Source organism: Cheilinus undulatus, linkage group 4 (assembly GCF_018320785.1).
Source record: "Cheilinus undulatus linkage group 4, ASM1832078v1, whole genome shotgun sequence".
In the NCBI taxonomy this organism is placed as follows: domain Eukaryota; kingdom Metazoa; phylum Chordata; class Actinopteri; order Labriformes; family Labridae; genus Cheilinus; species Cheilinus undulatus.
The window spans coordinates 28004555-28030886 of record NC_054868.1 but is presented as its reverse complement, the minus strand read 5'-3'; the positions used below and the strand labels follow the sequence as shown (position 1 = coordinate 28030886).

Genomic DNA, 26332 nt, shown 5'->3' with positions numbered 1-26332 from the left:
AAATAGTTGGAACAAACCAGCTTCCCTCAGCAATATTCTTATGATGGTTTATTTATCATTATAAACAGATAAAGGAATAAAAGTCCAGTTATAAATCCATAAATCAAACATGTAAAGTTGAGCCACAAATGAAATGCCTAAAAGGTGTTAGATTCCAGCAGTGCTTGAAAAGCATAAGAAAGGATCAAACCAAACTCTTAAGATGAGAACTGACACTGGCATCATGCTGATGTTATTTCCGCCAATTTAATTGGGAGAAAATCACACAAAAATTAGTTAATTTTACAGGCTCGTGGCACCCATGTGGCTGCTTTAGTCACTTAAACTCCACTGTGAAACCAAGACTTATCAAGTGAATGACGTGACTCTGGGGATAAAAAAAAACACATCAGCTAACATTGTGATGCTAACGCCACAAGGAAAAAGAAATATTGCCTGGAAGTCATTTAACACAAACCACTTGCTTCAAAGGAAGTAAGGAGAAAATGGTCCAGATGGCACAGAGCATCTATCAGAGGGTAGGTTCCAAGACTGCAACATTTCTATTTTCTCCTTAACAATAGGAATAGACATAGTCCACAGTTTTCTGTAATATTCTTTACTTCTTGTCATTCATAATTAAGAGTGGTGTGAGTTATTTTTAAATTGAAGATTTCAAAACGAAGTGTTATCTACTAAGACATTTTAAAATGTAATTGCCAGAAATTTTATTAGCTGACTTATTTATATTTTTCCCCCTCATGTTTACCCAACACCCATAGCAGCACCTGATGAGGGTCGGAACCCCCACCATACCTAGGGCTCTACTGCTTTTACTTTACAGTTTAGATTCAAAATGCAAAAAGGAAAACAAACTACTCTCGCATTTTTTCCGCTATTCACTGTCCAAGCAAAGATATTTATCATTTTCCTGGTCTACCCTCACTGATGTCTAACAATGCTCATTCTTACATACAGTACAAAACTTCAGCCTTGTGTCTCATTGCACACATGAAGAATGCTGCTTTTTTGACACGTTTGAAGTTGGATTGTTCAGTTTGTTTCTCATTTGTACTATAAAACATAGATCTAAGGCCAATGGGTCCGTGATGCCCGCTGTCAGTGTTGCCTCTTACAATGATCTTACATCATATTCTTAGATCTTTAAAAAGGCCTGATGCTGCTGATGGTCTTACAAGGCTTAAAAAATGAAAACAGAGAAATCTAAGAACTAAATTCCTGTCAATATTGTGGGACTCCTATTGCACCACACTACAGTGAGATCAACAAAACATACAGAGCCTAACCACTCTTTAAATCCTACAGTTCAACATCTGCTTGGTGCAGACTTCACCATCAATACTTGGTCACCGTGTAGCTTCACTTGAGCGGATGGAGGTTAAGTGCCTTGCCAGAGGGCATCTCAACACACTCCTTCACAGATTTAAGGTCCAGCTGAGTTTGGAGGAAAGGATGTTAAAAACAAAAAAAAAAGTACTCACGGATGTTGTCAGTGGTCTCCTGCACAGTGTCAGTCTTGAGGAGGTTGTCAGCTAACATAAAAGCGCCTGTTTCCACGGTGTCGAGGAGCAGAGTGGCCGAGTGCTGCTGCTCGCTGGTGGGCAGCTCTCTCCAAGCTGCCTGGGCTCGTGGCTGCAGCAAATTATTCACAGTCTCCACCATAGCCTGGGGTTAGCAGCAGAGACATGGGGGTCACATGGAGGAAGACAGCACTAACACTTTTATCACTCTCAGTCAATAATGCTAATATGAAAATTAATGCAAATCCATTCATAGTGCAAATAACATCGCTATACCATTACTACTGCAGACAGCAGTCAGTGGGATGCAACACTGAGAATGCAGTGGCTTCCATTTATCATTTTGATAAATCATGACAACAAATAATGTTAGCGATGCAAATGGGGCATTCCCGTGCAGACATAACAAAGGCAAAAAACACAGAAGCGGTAAAATAAAAGTGTATTTCCAAACTTTTAGCTTAAAAGGTTCATTACTACCCTTTTTGCTCAAAATTCTCTCTTTAAACACTATGTTTTGATAAAGAATCCATCACAGATGTTCTTTAAAAAAAGGAAAAGCTAAGCTAATTAGCTGATTGCAATCACAGAGTGTCTACACCCTCAAACCTGGTTCATTTTTTTTTTTTTTAAAAGCAACAGTCTTATCTTAAGTTGGAAAACTTGTGCTAGAGGGATTGAGAAGAAATTAGAGTTTTATCAGATAATGTCTGCTGGGTCACATCCAGCCATGCAGAACACTTCTGAATCCAAAAATATTACCAGAAGAGTTGGCTCATATAGACCAAATGTTCTCCGTGAAACAATCCTTATTTTGTCTCCAGCTCACATTCCTTTATGCTCCTAAGAATTCACCTTCTCATTTTCAGTCATGAACACTACACACACACACACACAGACATCTTTTAAAAGACCCTGGGAGAGATAAAGAAACAGAGAGAGAGAAAGAGAGAGCCGGGGAAGAAAGAGGGGGAGAAGAAGGGGAGAGCCATGGGAGAGCGATAAAACAGTCCAGTGAGTCCACGGTGACAGGCATCCGCTGGGAACAAGGGAGGCGGAAAAGCGAATACAGGTGCTATCAAACACACACATCTCACACTCCTTTCTGTCTCTTTATTTTCTCTTTCTCTGGCTCTGGCTGTAAACCACCCTTTTTCTAAAAACACGCTCCCATCCCTCGCATTTTTCCCTTTCACTGTGTGCTTCACCTCTCTCTTGAGGGAGGTGGATGAAAGAGAGGAAAAAAAGAAATGCATGTGCCAAGCAAAGGGGGTTTCCAGCGAGGAATTGCAAGGGCAAGGAGGAAGAGAGAGAGACATCCGTTGTTTTTGGCGTTCAAACTTCTACCATTTGACTTTCTTCCTGCTCCCTTTTACTCAGGGTTAGAGGGGAGATAGAGCAGGAGAGAGGAGGGAAGACAACAACAGAAGCACAACTAGAAGTAAAGACTGTGTTTGTGTGTATGCATGTATCGGTTAGGCAAGAAAGCGTCCTAGATAGAGAAACGCCGTATGATGACTCATGGAAGTGTTGATTGCATGTGTAACAAAACGTGCAATTGGCCTCTGGAGCAAGAGCTAATCCTACCTGTTTATTTTTAGGGCTGTGATTTCTGTAGAAATACAGTATATCACACATGAAATGGATGCTTAGCCAAATAGCTAATATAATAATATTATGTCCTCTTTTAGAGCTAGCAGCTAATTAGCTCAGATGCATATCGAATGAGTTTGGGAGGGCTACATGTAAACAAAAACTAATTAATCCACTGCTTCAGCAAACAACCAGAAGAAGCTAGGATGGATATGAAGCACACACATGCATACACATACTGTACACTTGCAAATTTCTGTATCATTTTGTTTACCGTGACAGAAAACGATACACCTCCATACTTATTTAAACAATTACAGATGATTTAATCATTTTGGCTGTGTGCATTTTTTAAATAGTGTCCATCATATTACACTGTAGTGGAATCTGGTAACACAGAAAGTCCCAGGCTGCAAAACATATCTGGTTAGGTATCATACCAGAGAAGTCTCTGTAAAGCAATAAAAAATATGTATTTCAGGTTTGTTGCATTACGGAAGGCTGTGTAATTAACCACCGAGCCAAATTTCAGAAATGAAAAACACCTCTAAGTGCATAACTGATTCCAAAAAATGTGGGGTGCTGGGTAAAACAAAAATTGAAAACAGAATGCAATGATTTGCAAATCTTATAAACCCATATTCTGTTCACAATACAACATAAACATCATATCAGTATAAGCTAATTTTGCATTTGATGGCAGCAACATCTCAAAAAAGTAGGGACAGGGCAAAAAAAAAGTTGGAAAATAAATGGGGTGAAAAACAGCCTCAGGAGCATTTTGCAACTAATTATATTGTTAACAGCTTGGTAACATGAATGGGTATAGAAAGAGCATTTTAGAGAGACAGAGTCTCTTAGAAGTAAAGATTGGCAGAGAAACATCTATCTGTAAAAATGTGTCTAAAGACTGGAACATTTTTAGAAAAATGTTTTTTAACATAACACTGCAAAACTCTGAATATCCTGTATGAATATCTACAGTACATAATATCGCCTAAAGATTGAGATAATCTGGAGAAGGTGCTTGTGATCTTCGAGCCCTCAGGTGGCACTGCATTAAAAACAGACATGATTTCTAAACTGGAAATCACTGCACGGGCTCAGGAACACTTCCAGAAATCATTGTCTGTTAACACAGTTCACCATGCCATCCATACATGAAAGTTAAATCTGTATCAGCCAAAGAAGAGGCCATATAAAAATACAATCCAGTAATGCTGCCATCTGCTCAGGCGCAAAGCTCATGTAAAAGGGGCTGAGGCAAAATGGAAAACTGTTATGTGGTCAGATGAATAAAGATTTGTCATTTATTTTGGAAAACACAGATATGGAGTCCTGCAAACTGAAGAGGAAAGAGACCTTCCTGTTTGTTAACAGCTCACAGTTTAAAAGCCTACATCTCTGATGATACAGGGTTGCATTAGTGACTATATGTGGGCAGCTTACACATCTGGAAAGGCATTATCAATGCTGAAAAGTATAAAGCTGTTTTAGAACATCCAGACAATGTCTCTTCGAAGGAAGGCCTTGCATATTTCAGCAAGACAATGCTAAACCACATACCATATATGGCACGACAGCATGGGAGAGTCTGGGGGCTGAACGAGCTTTCTTGCAGCCCAGACCTTTCACCAATAGATAAAATTTGGTGCATCATAAAGTGAAAAATCTGGCAAAGAAGACCAAGGACTCTTGAGCAACTAGAATTGGACAACATTCCTCTTCAAAAACTCCAGAAACTGGTCTTCTCCTTTCCCAGACATTTACAGACTGTTGATAAAAGAAGAAGGGCTTCTACTTTTTTGAGATGTGTTGCAGCCATCAAATTCAAGATAAGATAAGATTTTTCCTGATGTCCACATCTACTATGTTGGTTATGTTCTATTGTGAATAAAAAATGGGTTTATGAAATTTGCAAATCATTGAATAGCCACTGCTATGCGAGTGACACAGCTACAGCCTACTTCTTAGAATCATTCAGGACTAAGACAAGCCAAATATCAGTTACAACATACTCTTAGAAGGAACGGATTCATGCTCTTGCTGTGCTGGGTTTGAGACACCGAGAAACCCACCCCGGCAAATAGCCTGTCCTCCTAACATGATGGCTGTCTGTCTCTGTGCCAGTGGAGGCAGGCATCTGGGATTAAATTTACATTGCTTTCTGTCACAAATCACTCCATTATGTTGCTTTTAATGACCTGACAGCCACTGTGGCTGGTAAGCTGGGCAAATTCAGGTTACAATGAACAAAAAACAACAACTTTTGGCTGACCTGTAATTTCCAGTGGGGGAAAAGTTAGCTAGCTACACAAAAGACTGTATTAAGATGGCGCCCTGAAGGCTTAATATTGTTGTGACATGGAAGGCCCTGTATGAATGAGTAAATAGTCCCAAAAGTGGAAAAAAACTTTCAAATAGTCTACATCCAAAATTCACTCAGACATAGCTCTCAGTCTGTTCACATGTTAATTTCTGATTTTGCTTTGCAGGGACTTTAAACTCAATTAGTCAATACATCCATCAAAAAAGTTGTCTTTTGTTTATGTTGTTAAAAATTTTTCAGACAGGAAAATATGCTATTATAACAGTTTGTTGAATGTGTAGATTTTCTGTTTTTTCTTGTGTTACATGACTGAAATCAAGTATATTTCTTTTGAAGCCTATTAGTAGGGAGAAACAAATATTCCATGTGAAGACATGGCTTTGACTCTGGCAAATTGTGTTGGCAACATTTTGACTATTTCCAGACATCTCACTATAAAAAAACAAGTGATTAATTTGAAAATAGTTTTCCTGTTAATTAAAATTGAAATGAATATTTGGTTGCAGCTGCAGAACTGCAAAATTATTTAATGAGTCTAGCTGCTTTTTGTCTTTTTAAATTGGCATTTGATTTTTTTTTTTTCTTTTTTAAATATTGGTTGGATAAAAAAAATAATTTGAACACATTTCTCTAGTGAGAAAAATAAATTGTGATTGGAAATTTAAACAATACTTCTTGTATTTGTAAAATAATTATGAATGAAAGCCAAAGGCTAAGCCAACATTTTTGTCGAGAAAGTCTAAACTACTTCATTCTGAGATGAACTTAGAGTAGTAAAGCTACAGTGTTTTATAACCCAAGTGCACAAGAAAACTGTGCCTACTCTGTGAGTACATTAGGTTATAGTTTAAAAAGGGAACTTGTTTGGGAAATATGGATTTTTGGCTGTCTGACTAGCAGCATTTCTTGCCCTGCTGGATATTTTGAATGTTCAGCATCCGTAGGTTTGTCAAATAACTCTGAGCACCAGTACGACGGATATAAAGGATGGCAAAAACTAAAAATAAGACAGCTTCTACAGAGGAAAATCACAAGATTCTGTCTGTGGTCTAGTGCTGCATCGGGTGTGCCTAAATGAGTCCTTATGCTCTGACATATACAAGGCTTACATACATTGTGATGGTGCATTTGTTTAATGTGCAGGTATGTGCATAGTGTGCATGTGCGCTCTTAAGAGCACTGGCATTAATATTTGTGCGTGTGTGTAAGTGTGTGTAGACTGTGCACAAGGGGCTAGGGGAAGCATTGCAGTGCATCATTCTGCTCCACTTGCTTTACAGTAGCCGAAGAGACAGAGTTGAGGATGCTCTGTAGGCACGACAGATATGACAGTGGTGGCACTGCTTTCTATTCCCCCATGCTAGTGGGCCTGCTCCTTCACTTTGATGTGATTCAGATAACACCCTCCCCCTCCCCTTTTGTACTCTCATTTAACTTTTCATTGCTTTTTATTGAACTTTTGATTATCTAACATTTTCAATTTCGTATAATTTTTTCATTGAAAGTTAATTTGCTGCTTCTGAGATTGCATCTTGAGAAGAGGGAGATAGGTAAGGGGAAGAAGGGGTGTGATTTCCTTGAGGTCCAGACATCTCCACATCAGAAACTCAGAGATGGAATAAATGTGTTTGCGTGTGGGTAGTTGGGTGTGTGGGTGTGCCTGTAAGCTCTTGTGCCGATGGTGACATTTCTATCTGCACAAGTATGAGGACTTGAGGGCTAAAATGGAGACAGGTTTTTTAGGGGTCTTCAAAGAGGGGAGAGACTCTGCAGAGACAGATAAGGGTGTCATTTAAGTGTGTGTATGTGTGTGTCTATGTAATACAGTGCAGGCACGCACATTTGTGTGCACATACCCACATCGTGCATGCACGCACACATGCGTGCTCCAGTAAATGGGGCAGAAGTGAGATGCTTTGAAGCGTCTGGGTAATCCAGCGTAAACAGCAGCGGGAAGACAGACTAGAGCTGGGCTGTTCTACTACTCCCAGCTACATCCAGGCACACGAGCAGGCACATGTGCATGGAGGATGTACAGTATGTTGATACTCATGCACACTGGGACACGCATTGAGAAGTGACTGAGTTGGGATGTTAGAAATATGGACAGGGGCGAGCGTTGAAGAAAGGAAAGACTTTTTTTTCCTCTTTTGCCCGCTTGGTTGAACTCAGAGAAAGTGCATGTTTTGAAAATGTTTTCATCAGAGAAGCAGGCTTATCTGTCAATTGTTGTCGGAGTTTGTCTTCCCTGACAGGATGAGCTTGCAGCTAAATCAGGCTTTAAATTCACAGCATGCCGTGTTCTGACCTGCCATCCATAAATAGAGGGCAAATTAGACATTGTCATTGAGCATCACTGTCTCCTCGCTGCCCCCTTTATTGTTTCTCTCTGTCTTGCACATTCCATTTCTATTTCTGAGAAAATCGTCTCTCTCCCTCTGTTTAATTTCTGATCCCTCCCGCCCTCCCTCTGTTTCTCTCTTTCACAGTTTCTACCTTGCAGACTCAACCTCCCTCCATCAAACCAACCCTACAGCATCAAAGCCTCTCCCCATCACCAACTTCATCATGAATAAATTGCCAATTTAGTATACATGAAACGAGTCCCCAGTTCCCCAAACGAAGTGAGAAAGGAGGAGGAGGGGCGAAAAGAGAGAGGGAGGGTGAAAGAGAGAGAGAAGGAGAGAAAGAATTCAATTATTTTTTGTCTCTATTAACAGCCCAAACCCTCCTGCCCACTCTCCTCACTTGACAATTAGTGCTGTAGATAATTAACGAGGAGAGGGCAGCGCCACGCCACATCCCTAATCATGCACATTTCTGTCTGGCTGAGGAGGGGAATGTTGGTATAATTTTGTTTCACATAACTAAGGCTAATTATATAATCGATCACTCCAAGCCCCCTGCCTTACCAAAGGTGTGCAGTGTAACAGTTAGATTGAAACCAGTAACTAGCTGAAGCATCTCTGCTGCTGGATTAAGAAGACACATCAGAATGTTTTGGGCAAAACGTGAAGGGGTTTTGTTGAAAATATATTTGTAGCACGCACAAGTGCGTGTCTAAGATTGTGGGTATGTGTTTGTGTGTCAGCTTGCATATATTCCTAAGCCATGTTCTATGATGTGACATTGCTGACTGGTGCTGACGTTAAGACTTTTCAGGGGAGAGTGGAAAAAAGGCTGCATCAGGAGAAAAAGAGCTAGCCTATCAAGGGTGTGCATGTGTGTGTGTGTGTTTGTCGGGGCGAAGCAGAGAGAGAAAAAGAGAGACTCTGCAGTCCATCTACACTACATACATGACGAAGCTGGGGTCCTTTGATGATGTACTGGTTTAAGCTGACCAGAAACATGCCTGAATGATGATCTCATGTAGTTCACATGAGCAAACACCAACACAAGCAGACCAAGGACGACGCACAATGAGCCACCATCACAAGCTGGCATATACAGAAGGCCGTGACCAAGCAATATGCAACAGAATATCCATCACACTCAGTTATTTTTCTCATACAGCAGCAGAGAGGGCATTACATTGAATGGAGATGGATTGTAAGTCATTTGGTTGCAGACAGGCCTGTTTACAATTCTGCACACAGAACTGTGAAATAGATGAGCTATTATTGCTATTGATCAGGCCTTTTATTATTACTATTTATTTTGAATGTTAAAAAAAGACAGATAGTAAACAAAAGAATGTCAGCAAACCCTTTGAGGAGACTAAAACTTTGTGATTACAATTCATCTCAGGACAGGAATAGCCATCATCTATGACTGTTCTCCTCAAAGGGTTTAGATGAAAATCAAAAAACAGCTGCAGCAGCACCAAATTATTATTTTACATACAGATATGGACAATAATCAAACATACACTTGACTTTGCAATTACATGCTTAAAGTAAAAAAAAAAAAAAAAAAAAAAAGCGAAATTATGGTTAAAGTCATTGACACCAGGAAGCAGAAATACCTGTGTGAAAAACCTGCAGGATCTCTCTCTCTTCTGAAGCTGCAAATCCAAACAATTCAGCTGTTAGCAACATCACACCTCTCAATCAAACTCACACACTTTGGAGCACGCAAGCAGACAAACTCACTTCATCAACATAGCATAAAAGACCTCATTATATATTCTTATTCTTCTCTCATAATCATTTTCCAACCTCTTTTATTCAAGTTCTCCTTTCGCCTTTTATTATGTGATTGTTTCCATGATCTCCTCTGTTTTGTTAATTCCTTTTGAGTCATTCTCTGCATCTACTGTCACATTAATTGATGGCATTAATTACAATGCCACTCGTGCGCGATTGGTCATATTCAATTTCCTAACAAAAATTTGCATAACAAGCTGGCATATTACTCTATTAGGCTTATATAATTGGGCCATTATTGAAATCAGGAGAAATGCTTTTTCCTCTTCTGTGGAGGACTTTTTTTTCCCCAACACATTCAACCTTTAACAGGCCATTTGGTCAACAGCAAAACACAGATTAATTGATTCCACTTACACGGCCTTGAGTATGTATTCACCGCACATGTGATAATGAATTACTTAAAGGGGGAGCAGAGGAGATGTAAAGAGTGTGAAAGTGAGACACAAAGAGGCAGAAAAGGGAGAGGGAATATAAAGTAGACTCAGTGTCTGAGAGGCTGAAGCTGGAGAGGTATACTGACTGAATAAGAGGTGGCACTAGCTGTCAATCTGGATGTTAAACTCCACCCATTCCTGTTGACCCCAGCAGAGAGAATCACGAAACCATCCAGCATCCAGTCTGTCAGTTATTAGGCAGCCAACCTAGCCAGTCAGCCATTCTCCAGTAGTTTAACTCACTTTAATTGGACACCTACATAAACAAAGTATAGAACTAAAATCCTGAGTAGTACAACAGTTGTATACTCAAGATCAAGTTTCCATTAATGTAACCCTGAAATAGGCACTCAAGCCTGCTTGTCGACAGCATCTTCACAGCATAAAGGCTGAAATTTATTATACAATGAGCTATGACGTAAAACCTGTCTCGAGCCTGTTCTCATCTCAAGAACTGTATGTTTAATGAGAATAAGTCCCAGGGTGAGGGAGAGTTTTATTAAATTTCAGCCCTTATTTGAAAAAGAGTTGAGGAATCCTGCCAAAGACTAAAAGCAGTTTGCTATCACCCATAAAGCTGAGCAAAACTTGCTACAATAAAAACATACAAAAGGGGTTAAAATAATGTTTAAGAGCGGCTATTTTTCATCTGGAAGTCTACAGTGTCATCTACGGTTCTCCATCAAACTCTGCACTCACAGGCTTTTACTAAACCCAGGAGAATGAGTCTAAGATGAAAACACTGACTAATTCCTCTTCATAAATCTCTGTCTTTCTCTTAATTTCTGTTATTTTTTTCCTTCTTACAAGGATATCTTTTCACTGTAAGTTGACCCGAATGTCACTGGCTGCAGTACCTTAGTCAGGCTGCGGGCAGCGCTATCCTTGCCCCCAGGGGTGAGGTTCCTCAGCTGTACATCCAGAAGTTCAACTAGCTGGGCCATAGCACGCACTGTGGATGGCACATCACCAGGACGCAGAAGCCCTTTGGTCTGCTCTGCCAGCTCTCGAGCCACGATCGCTGCGGTCTCTCCGGAACGGAGCTGGGAGAGGAAAGAGAGGGAGGAAAACATTTAATAATATAATAATAAGAATAAGACTATTTTTATTTGTACAGCACATTTAAAAACAATGGCTTACAACAGATAAAGACAGCAAAACGACATCAAGAGAAATATAAAGGTAGAAAAACTTAAACAAAATCAAAACCCAACCTACATATTAAACCCAAGCAACATTATTACCCAGACATCATGAGACATCATTAGTACTAAAACATCCTAACAGGTCACAAGATAAGACAAGAAAGAAAGAGATGGAGGGTAGAGGTGGTGGGAGAGTTTGAGGAAAACGAAAAGGAGGCACAAAAAGAAAAGACAGATTGGAAAAATTAAAGGAAAGAGGAAGAGCAAGAGGTAAAATGCAGATAGAATAAGAGTTGAGAAAGTAGAAAAATCAAGGTATGTGAAGGATAATGAGGAGGAAGAGCAAAACAATGCTAAGACCTGATTATTTTTGCTGTCTTGGAATCTGCAACTTGTCACTAAAAAATAACTAGATAGACAAATCACTCCTGAGGGACTATTTTTCACTGTTTCATCTTATAAAGAAAACCCTTGAAGCTTTGTCTCGTGAAAATACACAAACCACATACTAAAACTGTAGGAAGTTATAAAATCTTGGGCAGATTTCTGAAGAATGAACTAATCTCGAGGAACTACACATAATAATGTTTTCCATGCCAAAGCTTTGCTCTGTACACAAATGAGCTTATAATAATGCCTGTTATCCTGTTATGATCACTGCACAGTGTGAGTGAGTGACCTGATTGGACATTTCCATCCCCGTTCAGCTGTATATAATCCCTGGGATCTCAAACAGGAGTTAGGGCTAACAAATGAAGATAGATGCATGGCCTAAATCTTCCCTTGTGGTCAGAGGGTCTTCATGCATGAGAAGTTGCTCTAGGACTGTATCCATAGCGCACAACCTTAGACTAGGGCTCAGTGGGAGCCACAAAGGCCGGCAGCAGCACTCGGACTTACTTTCTGCATGATGTGGTTGACCCAGGGTGACGTGCAATTGCTGAGGTCGGGGCCTTGGGGATCCCAGTACCCCACGTGGGCTACACACACGTATGTGGCCACGCCTGGGAGACAAGCAAAACAAACAGGGTGAGACAGTACTGACATTCACCAGGAGACACAGAGACCCTTGAGGTGCCGGGGGTTCACTTAACAGTTTGTGTGAGTGTTTGTGTGTGATGGGATGAAATGTAGAGGAATCTTCATTGTGATGTAAGCTAATGTGTTCACACAGGTGTGTGAATAACCGTAATTGTACTTATCCTGAACTGTCATGAATATGTCTGAGTTCTTTCTGCAGTCTTTGGTCTGAATGGAGGAAAACACCAATTGCAGATGACAGTAATACCCAACAATGTAGCTAGCAGTAATGCTTGTAACTGTTTGTAAAACCACTTTTAAACATCCAACAAAGAAGATGAAGAAGCAAAAACACTCAACGAAGAAAAGTTAGACACAGGTGCAGCAGCAGAGGGGAGGTGAGACCGCTGGCTTCTTTCTCCCACCAACTTCTCCGCCCTTTTTTTTTTTTTTTTAAATGTCTAGATGTAAAAGTAGAAAGGGTCGAGAACCTTAGTGATGCTAAAACATTTTAAAGGCCATATGCAGACATACAGAAGTGGAGAACAGTGGCTAAAAGTGCGTATTTAGGCGTTCTGCTTAGACTCCTTTACTGTGTCCCATCCTGTGCTTACAGGAGCTATTTTGCAGTCCTTCACTGACAGACAAAAGTCATGATTTTGCACAAGTTTGGCCAGTGTTCTCTACCTTGATAAATCTGTGTATAGCTTTTCATATGCCATTAACTAACAATTATATGACGGCATCACGGCACACTACATAAAGTGTAAATATGATACATTAAAAAGCCTTCTCTGAAGATATTAGACTATTTATTTCAGTTTTGTTTTTTATTTTGCATCTTTCTCATGTTTAATGCACCACAAGCTGTACCAATTAAACCGGAAGCTCCCAATAACACAACTGTAAGCTACCCTACTGTCAGCCTTAAAGTAATGAAACTATGACTATAAATTTAGGGCTTTATGTTCCTGTTTTACTGATGTACCTTACCTGTACCAAACAGTGACCCCAAAAACCAAGGTACAAACCTGACCATGACCTCTGTAAGCAATTACACCTGTAGTGTGCACTGTCACTTTTACATCTCTTGATAGTTAAAAAATGTATTTATCTATCATAGTTAAAGTAATCAAAGCCCTGGTGGGGAGTTTTTAGCTGGTTACAGAACAGACTAGAATTGACATGTGGACTGCATTAAAAATAACATTAGTGTCTTCTATATGTATTTTGTATAAACAAACACACCATGTTTAACATCTTGGAGAAAATTTAAAACTCAGTTTCACATGTTGGCTGCCAATTCTGTGCATTACATTCTGGATAGTGCTGCCATCTGGCTGCATAGGTCTCCCTCCACAATCTTTTGGACTGTAATCACCTCAATCTACATTACAATGACTTCCTCCTCAATGTCTTCTTTGCTAAAAATGCATTTTGGTTTAAATTTGGAAAAGGTTTTAAGGAGGAAACTCCATAGGCAGAACAACAATGCAGAGATATGACATCAATACCCTTCCCTGTGGAGTTTCACCCACATAATTTTTGAATTTCAAATCTGAGTGCAATTTTTGGTAAAAATGGCAATAAGGAGGATGTAATTGTAACGTAGATAGAGATTAGTCAATTCTATGAGATGAACAACATACATATAAAAGAAATAAATGTTATTTCAACAAAGTCAATATGTCTTCATATGCAGGGTTTCTTTTAATAGCCTTTATCTGACAGCCAATAAGATTCTGTAATGAGAATAAAAGCATTCTGTATGAACAAGGGGAGTTTCCCTACAGAAATGATATTACACATGGGCCGGAAAGCACTAACCAGAAGTTAAGTCATTTTGAGCATTTCTTCCCCGTGACATATTCTGTTGATGTGTATACATACATGTATCTGTTAAAAAGGGAGAGTGGCTGTCCATTGACTATTATCCAGTCTACTTTGGCCGAAAGATGCACGTGACTTGTGGAGAAAATAGAAGACTCGCCTTAATGGGGTGATAGAATGGTACAGATTCTTCACACATGAGGTGCATGAGAATTGGTTTCCGTGCAGGCAGTCTAAGTCCTGACTTGTTAACATGCAAGCCAAAATGAAAACCAAGCTGTGTTACTACAAGACACGGTCTCACGCGCCTAGTCTGAAATGGGCTTGACCTACAAAAGCATAAAAGTCGACCAACTCTAAATTTAACCATTTCCTTATTGCTATTTTGAATGCGTGTAATGGCAGCCACAAGGGAGAAGTCATTCATTTATGGCTTTAATGAAGCAAATATTTAAACTGGAGAGAGAATATTTTTGGTCAGAAAACACTAAATCAATATGTACTGGAGAAGATCAGCAAAAACAAAAAACAAAAAAAAAAAGGAAACACTAAAGTAAAAATAAATAAATATGGAAAATATTTGTCTGTGGGAAGCACGCCAAGATTCATGCAAAACTTCTTGACATTAGTTTTAAACTCAATTCAATTTTAACACAATAAATAAACAAAGTAGTCTGAATATAAGTTTTAAAGTCCCTGTAAATTGATTTTAAAAAATATGTATTTCAGGTTTGTTGTATGACAGACCACTGTATTGGGAACCACCAGGCCCAATTTCAGACATGAAACACATCTCTAAGTTTATAAAATTAAGATTCAAAATCATGAAAAATACGGCAGTAATATCTGCTCTAGGCCACTGTGGGCATTTTGGATGAATTAGCCAAAGACACACCCACTCACGAAAAATAACAATCTTCTCAAGTTTTAAAAAATGGAAGAGGAATAATCTATCTGTTCTCAGTTTCATTTACTCCTCCTGTAACTCTTTAGGTATTCCTTATATCTCATTTCTGAGTTATGGGAGGTTATGTCTCCCTTCCATTTATGAGATGTCTTTCTTGTTAAGTTGCTACTGTGAACACTCAATTTTCTGATGTTTCTCTCCAAAATAAAAGTCTTCCATGATGATTAGCATTGGAAGCTTTTATTGTGACAGACTTGGCAGGAGTAGTATGTGCCAATCATTGGATAATTCACTAGACTTTAGCTTCATGATGCTAACAGGCATGAGGGATTTAACTGAGGCTGCTTGTATGGAGCCATTCACAGTCCACTTCTTTTAATCATCCAGGACTGAAGACAAGTGGAATATGGATTAAAACACACCTTCAGCAGGTAAGATGCTTGTTCCTGTCTGGTTCAAGTGAAAAATATACAAGCACCCCAGCAATTAGCCTGCCCCCTGGCCTTATGCTGAAGTCTGGGACAAAATTTACTGTTTTCTGGCACAGATCTCTCCGTTATGGTGCTTTTAATGACCGGTGGGCTACAGTGGCTATTAGATTTGAGAAATCTACCTCACAATGACCAAAAACACAGCATTTAGCTGACTTACTTTAGATAAAGGTACATCAGCTAACAACAGACTGTATAAGACGAGCCTCTTGATGATTTTGTCATTGTAGCGTTAGGGGGGTGGTGTAATTTCCTGTAGTGACCGCTGACATTGTAGGTCCCTATATTCTACCTGCCCAAATTAAATCATCCGAAGAAAGAGGTAAACAAATTTGTCTAAATCCAAAATCCACTCACACATAGATCTCAATGTTTTCACATGTTTACAGCAACCTTATTCCAACATATCTAGTGTGCTAAGACACACATTTTGGAGTTTCACTTAACAGGGACTTTAAAATAAATAATTTCAAGTATAATAACTAACTTGCATGTTCTTTAATTATTTCAACTTTACTTGATTGTATTTCATGTGTATTAAATATAGGTCAGCTCCTATAATGTAATACTTTTAACACAAGAAAGTGATGATAAAGGAATATTTCTGCTTTCTGATGCTGTACTTGCTGGTTGTGTTCAACATTTGATGTTCTTTTGTCTTTTACACAAACATAATCCAACCCTTTAGTATTCTGGCCATGTGTTACACACCCACCCATGCAGCTTTCTTACCCAGAGTTCCTACAGGGCACGGCTGCTTGGCTGTCTGGCCTTGTTGTGTCCGGGGCCATGATATGTCTGCAGTCACCCTCGGACTGCAGAAGTCTTGAGGAGGCAGAACGGGAGGCTGTGGGGCAGCTGGTGGAACCAGAACCGGAGGAGAGCGTCCTCCAGCTTTCTGATTGGTATCAGGGATCTGGTTGGTGTCAGATGACGAGCCCCCGGCAGGAACCAGGATGGGCTGGCGAACCGTGGTGGTGGTTCGATAACGCTGGCCGGGGGAGGTGGTGAGAAGAGGCCGCGGGGTGGTGTAGTAGGGAGGAGAACGAGTGGTGGTGGTGCGGCTGGTAGATGAAGAGGAGGAACCACCACCACCAATTGAACCCCCTCCTCTGTTTGGAGGCATCATGGGAGGTGGGCGATAGTCTGAATAAAAAGGACAAAGAAGGAAGGATTAGACACACAAAAACACAGCGCCATAGTTCTTCAACTAATAGCCAGGACCCAAACTGTGTTGAGCAGAGTTGTAGGTCCCAACATGACAGGAGTGTTTGTGTTTTTATTCCCTCAACATGCCAGGACAAGAGTTCAAAATTAATTCCCAAGACGACAAAGTTAAAAGAGCGATGATCAAGCAAACCCTCGTCTTTTAAGCATGGAGAGATGTGAGCAAAGGCCTACAAGCGTAAATAATATTATAGTGACAGACACAAACATATTTGCGGGCATTCATTTGCACAGCTCTAAATTGCTTTGACAAGGGAGTAGCTCATGTTTCTGATGACTTCCCAATGTTACTCTTTCATCTATCGTCAACTTAGTCATATGCCAGATTTGTTTTTTTCCTTTTTTATCAGTTGCTCCCAATTTCAGGACAGCAGTTGAGTCACCAATATGTAAAACAGAACAACAGAAATGTTTGGCTAGAACAGCTCAGTATTTGCAATCATATATTAATGCAAAATCTCCTAGAAAGACCAACAAATCCTTCATCCTTTGAACCTGCACGAGGGACTGATACACACAGCAGTGGCACTTGCTGCCTAACCTGGCAGAAAAAACACATTCTTTCAGTACCATGCATGATTCATGATGCAATGACATCACGAGAGGCAGGAAGGTCACTTAAATGCATATGACACACTCTTTATTGTCAATATTTTATTGTAAGAAGGCTCAATTATTCACAGTGACCCTCTTAAGGGGACAGAAATGGAGGATGAGAGGAGAGGGTGGGGATGAGGATGAGAAGAGGAGCCGCACACGTTTTAGTAAAGTGTTACAGCTGTGAACATACTACAGCAGTGTGTCTCACTATATCTACGTGACAGCTGCTTTCAGCCACACATGGAACAAATCAACACTGTGGAGGGAGGAAATAATTTAGTTTTCCTCACTTTCCTTTGAAATATTGTATTAACTCTTTTGAATGTCATTAAAGTCAATACCACACAAAGGTCAGATTTTTCTAAAGCTTAAGCTTCCCTTTTGACAAAGAAAGAAACATCAAGGTGATCACTTCTTTATTCTTTTAAAAAATACAACACACTAAATAGAAATTGACTTGTGAGGTGATGACAACATTGATAAAAATTTGCACAATGCTTCCAAAGCTTTTTGCATCAGGATTTTTCAATATTGTAATTACCTAGGGAAGTTCAATAAACTATGAAAGAGTGCGCATAAGATATAATTCTATGTCTCTGCTGTTTTCATGTTTTACCAACACTTTTGTGCGCAACATGTTTCTCCTGAATCCAGAAAGCATTTCTTCACCACTGAATTGGCAAAGATGAATCTGGGACTCACTGATAGCTAGCTTGAGCTTTATCTGGCTGCAAAAAAATTGTAAGAAAGCATGTCTACTGAACTTATTACTCATTACAACCACTAATTACACAGATAGCATCAACACATGCTGAGTGCAAAATAATTGCTTGTTTGCATGAAAATTTTTGTATTAATTGGGATAAATTTGGTCTTTGTGGTGTGTTTATTGTGATATTACAATACCAGTAATTAATTGCACAGCCCAAGATGCCACTAAACACCATAGTAATCTCTGTAGATTTCCCCAAGTACACATGAAGGCAAGCAAACAAAAAGAAAAAAACCCACACAACTAGAGGTGCCATCCATATAAAGCTGGATGAATGAATGAAGGAATGAATGAACACTCACACTCACAACAAAAACAAAACAATTTACAAGGTCAGAGTGAAATGATTGAATTACCAAGGTAACCAAAAGGATGTAGGCTGAAGCTGAAGCTTATTTAAACCTTCCCCACTTACATTATCTACTATATTGATGTGGAAGCTAGTTAATTAACTATCACCATGTTTGGAAGAGTGGGTGGTATTAACCCTTAGGGGTTATGCTGGTGTGATTTCATCATAAGCTATTTTTTGTCACATGATTGCATGAAAACAAAGCTACATTTCGCATTGCAAGCATTTAGTGTGGAAGTGTGATTTTTAAAATTTCTTCCCGCTTTTGTTTGATGTCAACAGGCCAAATAGAACAGGAAATATGCTCTTTTGAACTTCATATAAAAAATAATTTTACACATCGGTATTCCACAGGTTTACCCCTCTAGATGGCAGACCACGAGATTTAACATTAGTTCGTATCTTTGGTTGTACAAATATGAATGTTCCTCTCAGACTGTAATGAGTTACTGTTAATTGTCCACTTTTAGCTTTATATGTTATTTGTATTGTGTTGTATTCTCGTAGTCGGTAAATTTTAGTAAAAGAAGAAGTAAAGGAGGATTAGTTGGCTCACGATAGATGTTTTTATTTATGATTTCTTGGCTTTCTTTTGCAATAAAAAAATGAAACGAAGCCTGCGAGTTATTTCTCTCAGTAATCTCGAACACAATCATTCACACCTGACATGCATTTTAATCAAATCACATGATTCACATCCTCCTAAACTAGTAGGCGATTTAAGCTGCAAGATTTAGACTTAGATCTAGACTATTTTAAAAAATTGCTGGAGATTTTGAATCTTTTAACCTATGATAGAGACAGCCTCTTGTTTACGTGACATCTATTGAATCATGAATTATTGGTGCTAGTAAAGAATGCAGTTTTGTAGCTAATAAAGTAGTGTATATATTTCTTTTTTCTGCTAAGCTAAAGGCAAAAATATTTTCTCAGATGACTGTTCTATGACTTCTGTTAGAAATTCTACCTATTTGATGATAAGGGTAAATTATTATTTAGTTTGATCCTGGAAAGCATGAGCGAAAAGGGGAGAGAGAGCAAGAGGGAGAGGGAGAGCGCACCAATGGGAAAACAGCAGAGAACGGTGGTGTCAGTTTGATTTGGAAATGTAAAGACATTCAGATCAGACACACACATTTAGCACTAAAGGTGGCTATCCTCATATGTTTGGACATTTTTCTCGTGTCATTAAGAAACGTTAATCCAGTTATGTAAATTGCATGTGACTCTCAGCAAGTGCAGTGTGATTCACTGGTCGTGAAAAGAGGTGGTTTTAAAACTTTCTGACGTTTTCTGACTTTAACCAGCTGAGACTTATATCCCTCACCTTCACATGTGTGTTTCTCTCTGTCCCTAATGGATCATCTGATGATCTGAGACATGTGTGCACATGAGTGTACCTGCACTAGCTTTAAGCAGCATAATATGTCCTGATATGATTAGTTATGACTTCACACCTGACATCATAAATCTGCATGTTTTTAAAGGAAACTGTATTTTAGGTTTAAATGGCATTTAAATATTTATATTATATAAAAGCATAAGCAAGCAAAGTGCATCATCCCCAAATCTTTTAGGGTGGGCTGAATGAACAAGTGGGTGGACACAGGCCCATAAGGCCCGCCCATGACGCCGCGGCTGAATAAAAGAATGATAGTGATGTCAAAACTCAAATAAGTAGCTTTAACTCATTGAAAGTATATAGATGTTTTGATTTATAACAAAGTAAATTCTCCTTTAAATTAATATATAAATAAACAATAGAAGAAATAAGTAATGAAATAATAAATAGTAATATGTGTATAAAATGAGAATTTAAAATAAGAAATGATGAGATTAAGAAAATTATAAATAAACAAAATTAAAATAATTTCAACATGACTGATGGTGTTAGAAGGCCAAACAGCTGAATCATATAAATCTTAACATATCATAGAGCTGAAGCTAAGTGGTAAATGCTGAACTACGCCTGCATGTATATCATGTGTGTCAACCACCATTTTCAGCGTGCTTGTAGTTACCAGTGTCCAGAGAAGTAACACTAGTATTCCTCAACTTGATTCATAATATTCAAGCTTTAAAATCCCAATCAGCCTATTAAATATGATCATACACCTGTTGATGGCTCAGTACAAAGATTATCAGGTTTATCTGTATTCATCAGATCAATAAAAGAGAAATGGGAACGGTGGTAGCAATATGATCATGATGGAGTCCAATTCCCTAAGAAATTGTACTGTGGAGGCTGCAAGCTGAGTGAGATGGTGCTTTACCACTTGTTAGTGAAAGTAAAAATAAATAAATGAATAATTTATTCATAAAAGATGTGTAGAATACATAAGAATGATTTCTCACTTGATTCAGGTCAAAGAGAAAAGCAAGGACCTTTATGGAGTAAAATGGGGTATGAGTTTGTCATCTAAAACTATCAAAAATAATAATTTGTTGAATTTATTAAGGCTGGAATATAATAAATTAAAGAAAGTAAATAAATAAAAAATGGCTGTAAAATTACCACTGGTTTAAAGCTGTCTTATACTATGTAAGAGCTCACAATGGCGGGTTACGCCAGAGTTGACCCTCTAAAATAGTCTGCAGAAATGCTGATCATATAATAGAAATGGTGGAGCTAATGGGTACCGCCATTTCTGAAGGAAGAAGGTAACGACTGAGACAGTATCTAATCCACATCTGAACTGCAGATCTAGAGTTAAAGGTGCTAAATATTGTGGAAAATGCTGCACTACACTGCCAGTGCTGTGTATCTAAAATGAATGTTTAAAATAAATAATAAATAAATATTTATGTAATAATAAATATAATTGGTTGGTCCTATCCCGCTAATGCTTTGTCTTCAATTTTGATAAACTATTTTAGGAACCATGCTATAATTGGTGTTAATAATTAAATAAAATAAATAGTAGTAATTAAGCCTTCTAATAAAAGATACAAAGTAATTTGTGGAAAGATGATGCTTTGGTGACAATTCTGCAAAGAAATCTGTGAAAGATGTAACTTTGTTCTGATGCCTATTGTTCCATTGCATGCATTAGTCAACTGTCCATGATTTATGCATAATGGCAGAGCATGCACAACACTAAGGATACATTTGCAAAGGCTATTACAGAGCTTGAGCATTTAAGTGTCTAAAGGCTTTATCAGTACAGAGCTGAAATGTGCAAAAAGAAATATCTGAGCCTAATAATTGGACAGCTTTACTAAACTGCCAATGCTGCACATTGGAGACAACCTCTCACTAAAATGCAAGACTAACACTGACTCATGATATGCAAATATTGGTTCAATCTGTTTGAATTAAGGAGACCTGTCTAAATCGATGGCTGCTGCTCAGACATGCCGGTCTTGTAAAAATGACTTAGCCATCAAGTGGCATCAATGTATCCAACAGAATCTGAATTACTTCAGTTTACAGACAGTCAAATGATGATGTTAATGCTAATAATATGCTTTGCTAGCCTCTTTTAATCTTTAATGGAGTTCTTAAGTTACTGTGTTATCATATTTTCTATCAAAGACCACATTTTACTATGTATGGTATCAAGCAATGCTGGCAGATCCAGCTTAAAATAAACAATGTCACTGCAGCCTTCAGCTCCTCAAAATTTTGATATTGGTCGTAACTGACTTTTAAATGAGTCATGTATCATGGGTCATGTGACATGAAACAATTTGAGTACTTTGATATACTGATTCATCAGTTGGTGTCTTAAGCTATGGCCGCTATCACTATACTCCTATTTTAGGTTGGCAGCAGTTGCACATAATACTTTGGGGGGGCTTATAAGTGTAGCGATACTTTTAATCCTATTCTTTAAAGGATCTTGCCTTTCATTACTTAGTCCCAAAAGAGAAAGAGTCACATTTTCTAAAACATTCAGTTTGACAAATATTGATGGGGTACTCAATTTGTCATTGTAAACACTAAAGCAAATTCTTTTTCTTCCATGATGAAAATATGGCATCCTGGCTTGCTGCCCCGTGGGTCTGCTCCCTCCTATGGTTGCACAAATGATGAGCTCCTGGCATTCAAGCTACGTTATCTGCCCGAGCTATGGATTCTCCAAGAGCACCTCAATGGAGCTACCCCATTCTACACGGCGATAATAAAAATCACAAGCTGCTGATCTTTCTTCCAATGGCACCAAAACCTCAGGAGAAAGATCTGACCCATCAAAGACTTGAATTAAATGCAACTTTTCCATGTCTGAAGAGCTGCATCTGCTCTGCCTTTCTCTGCCAATGCATATCAGGTGGTTTGCTGGGTTAAGAATAGCACAGTGCCTTTATCGACTGAAATGCTGCTGGATGCGTATCTTGACTAGATGGTATATTCCTCTAGCTGTAATGGTGCACAAGGAGAATGACCTGAAGGTGATGCACGCCTATGTCTAAAGTCACTAGGTAGTATTTTTCAAGTTCAACGGCACACTTGGGAGTGACCTAAAGTTGATGCACGCCCAGGTCCATCACATAGTATACTTACAATTTAGTTTACTGTCAATAATTACACCAAAAAAAAAAAAAAATTAGTTAAATTTATTCTGATCTTATAATCAAGGCCTGACGCCAGATTTTCAAAAACATATATTTTGTTTTACTGAGGTGAAGTGATAATTTATTAGCATCAAACCCTTTTTTATCATTACTCCACTGTATCAAGAAGTTTTTTCATATGTTCCACACTGCAAAAAATTGTTGAGTCATCAGCAAATTCTATACACTTCAGTGACTTTGAAACCAAACATATAAAGTTAATATACAGTATGAACAACAACGGTCTAAGCACTAAATCCTGCAGTACCCCATATGAAACTTTCAAAAGGTTTGAATTTGAGTTATTAATGTATACAAATTAATGCCTGTCCTCCAAAAAGCTGGTTAGCCAATCAGAAGCCAGTCCTCTGATACCATACTTGTTGTATGCTTTTTGTAAAACAAGAAATATCCCAACCGTATATTTGTTTCTCTCTGTAGCATTTGTCATTAGTTCAAGTAAATCTATTAGTGCAAATGAAGTGGTTCTGTTTTTCCTGAATCCATATTATTGCTAGCAGAGTATGTTATGTTTGGAACAGAAGTAACAGCTACTAAAAACAAGGGCTTGAACAGTATCATACTGATTTACTTAAACAAAAAATATACATACACACTACATAGTTTCTGCATACATTAAGAAAGCCGACCTTAGAAACTCTATCAACTCTATAAAAGGGGTTCTTTTGAGAAGTGTGCAATAAGCTGTCATCATGCTACATGACTTCTGGGTAATGAAGTCTTCAAGCTCTTGAACATTTCACCAGCTGGGGAAGCAAAAGTGTAACATTAGCTTTTGACGCTTTAGGTCATCCCTCAAGTTAAAACTCTCAATTCTATGATTCTGAGGAAAAAGGAAAGCGTGAGCACCTGTACTTTCCCTATTAAGGGGGTTGGTATGCCTGGGGCCAAACTATACATGCTGGTCACTAACACTGATGGGTTTAAGAGTTTGTAATCTCTGAAAAGGGCTGTGTGTTTTGAAAAAAGGTGATATTGTATGTATTCAAGCTGTAGAGACTGGAAATATTGTTTATTTTTTGTTTAATGGTGTGTGGCTTGCTGTAAATGCATTGTAAACTGTAAGGCTGATAAAGTTAACAGATGATTCATCTGATGCGATTTGATTTCTGTGAAGGCTGACATAGGCTGTGATGAGCACAAAAATGCAGCGTTCTGCTAATTGTTTTTTTTTTTTTTTTTCTGTCATGAGGGACTGGTTAGTGAAGGTGTGACTGTTAAAAATGATGTGTGTGGGTGGTAGAAAAGAGTGGGTGTTAATTTTATTTACTGTGATCTGAAGTTGTCTCTTCCTGTGGATTTGAAGTTTAATTAAAGACACTCCTTCCTCCCTGTCTCTGTCTTTCCCTCTCTGTCTGTCTCACTGGGTGACTGACAGCCGTGTAGCATCCCGCTCCTCACGTACGTTCTGTGCTCTTCTTCCACAACTCAATGGAGTGTTTCCATACCTAAACTGTGCTGCTCCCCGTTCCTGAATCACTGCCGCCCTGCCTCACGCATTCTCCACGGAACATTGCCATCAATCATGCGTAGCAGCAGTGGCCCAGGGACTGGCTGTCAATCTGCGTGTGTGTACTTATGAAACAGAGAGTGTGTGCGTGTGTATCTGCACTAAAACGGGAAGCTCCATTAGGGTCTCTGCCACAACAATAGAAGAGTAATGATGTGTGCATGTGTGTCTGAGGTTGATGTCTGCTGTCATTTGAGTACAGGAGGGGCTGGCAGCTTGAGGTGAGGTTACACAAAAGCCTGTGAGCATCACAGGCAACTATCCGCAGGACTTTAATACCCATGCTCCTCTATCGCCCTTTCTCCCTGTTTTTTTTGCGCAACATTTTCCACCTGATTTCATTGGCCACTCATAACTTTATTTTCCCTTTCTGACCCACTTTTCTTCCCTTAAAACTCTCAGATTCAAGTGTGCTCGCCTGTATCTTTAGTTTTTACTCTCCTGCTTGCTCGTTTGCAGCATTTGGGGTGGAGAAATAATAATTAAAAAAAAAAAAAAAAAACCTTGTAACGTGACAAATTCATCGCCAGCACCGCTCAAGATGTTGTGAAAGATGCTGTAGGGAACTACAGGGACATGACATAACAGCTTCATGAAACATTTATAGGGAAAAAAAGGCTAGAGGTTGTACTCATAGGGTCTGACATATCTTCCTGTGTTTAAGCTTAGGAAGCCTTAAGTAAATGCACTCTGACAACTTCATGATGTCAGCTAACCTAAGCGTTGTGCTCTTCGCCAAGACTCACGCCACAGGAGCTAAAGTGACAGAAAGCCAAAATACAGTCACAGAATCAGTTCAATTTGATGACAACACGTTTATGATTTCCAATGCTGTTTGTCATAGTTTGTATTGCAATCTTCCTATGAGTTGGGAGACAAATATTACACAGAGTTTTTACTGGTACATAAACCTCTGTCCTTTTGTACTTATAAGTTCCCTGACTTTAATAATCCTGATAACTACATGTCACTCAGACATCTTTATCTCCTCTCTCTCTCTGTTTGTAACCAATTTTTTTTGGTTCTATTCTTGAATTGCTCTCAAGCTTGGTAAAATACACTGTGTTTGATATCATATCAGTGGGGGCAAATGTATGAATTATGTCACCAAATCAATCATTCTGAACAACACATTACAGTTGAGAACCCCAGGAATAAACTTCCCTGAGTTCTAATAAATGATAGTTTAATATTGAGGTCTGTCTGTGCCATGTTTAGCGTTAGCATCTTTAGCTCTGCTGTCTAAACACGTAAGATTTATGTGCTGCTGCTGTACTTTTCTTCAAAGCGTACAGACAAGCAGACATTTCGAAAGTTATCCATCCTACATAAGTTCACATGACTTGATTTCTGATGGACAGAACTGTAACTGTAAGCCATTTTAGCAGTGATCAGTGAAACATATTAAGGGTTACAGGGATCCTACATCATTTTAAAAATCTACTTTAAGAGTTTTTTTTAGAACTTTTTAAGACCTGAATAGAAAAAAAAAATTGCTCAGCAAACGGTCAAAAAGTTAAGGCACGTGAGATTTGTTGGTTCACCTGATCAGGGCTGATTTTTTTTTTTAATCCAATGTACTGTTTAGGAAATGTCAAAGGATACAGAGGAAAAAATGCTGTGTCCATAAATGCCCAAATTTGGGCAGTTTAACTATTTACTCTTGTAATTGTTATGTGGACAAACATTATGCACAAAAAGAATGATAAGAATCATATAATGCTGGCTGGAAGATCTGATAAAGAAATGTCTTAATCAACGTACCCTTTAAAATTTAAGACCTCTTACTGGTAAAAAAAAAAAAAAAAAGACCTTTTAAGATTTATTAGGTCCTTGAATTTCAGATGTCTGATTCAAGACATTTAAAGACTTTTCAAGG

The 26332-nt window shown here is 38.7% G+C and overlaps 1 protein-coding gene across 9 annotated transcripts in view; it reads right to left on the bottom strand.

Moving 5' to 3' along the window:
* Nucleotides 1–26332, bottom strand: part of adgrl3.1 (adhesion G protein-coupled receptor L3.1) — a 191798-nt gene that overhangs the window by 41445 nt on the left and 124021 nt on the right. For 8 of the 9 annotated variants that reach the window (XM_041784845.1, XM_041784850.1, XM_041784852.1 and 5 more), the window contains 5 exons: nucleotides 16150–16563; nucleotides 12070–12173; nucleotides 10882–11067; nucleotides 9407–9445; nucleotides 1482–1665 (listed from right to left, as the gene is read on the bottom strand). In XM_041784845.1, the coding sequence (XP_041640779.1) occupies nucleotides 1482–1665; nucleotides 9407–9445; nucleotides 10882–11067; nucleotides 12070–12173; nucleotides 16150–16563 (927 nt within the window). The remainder of the gene's footprint in view (nucleotides 1–1481; nucleotides 1666–9406; nucleotides 9446–10881; nucleotides 11068–12069; nucleotides 12174–16149; nucleotides 16564–26332) is intronic. The other variant, XM_041784848.1, reaches the window with a different exon arrangement.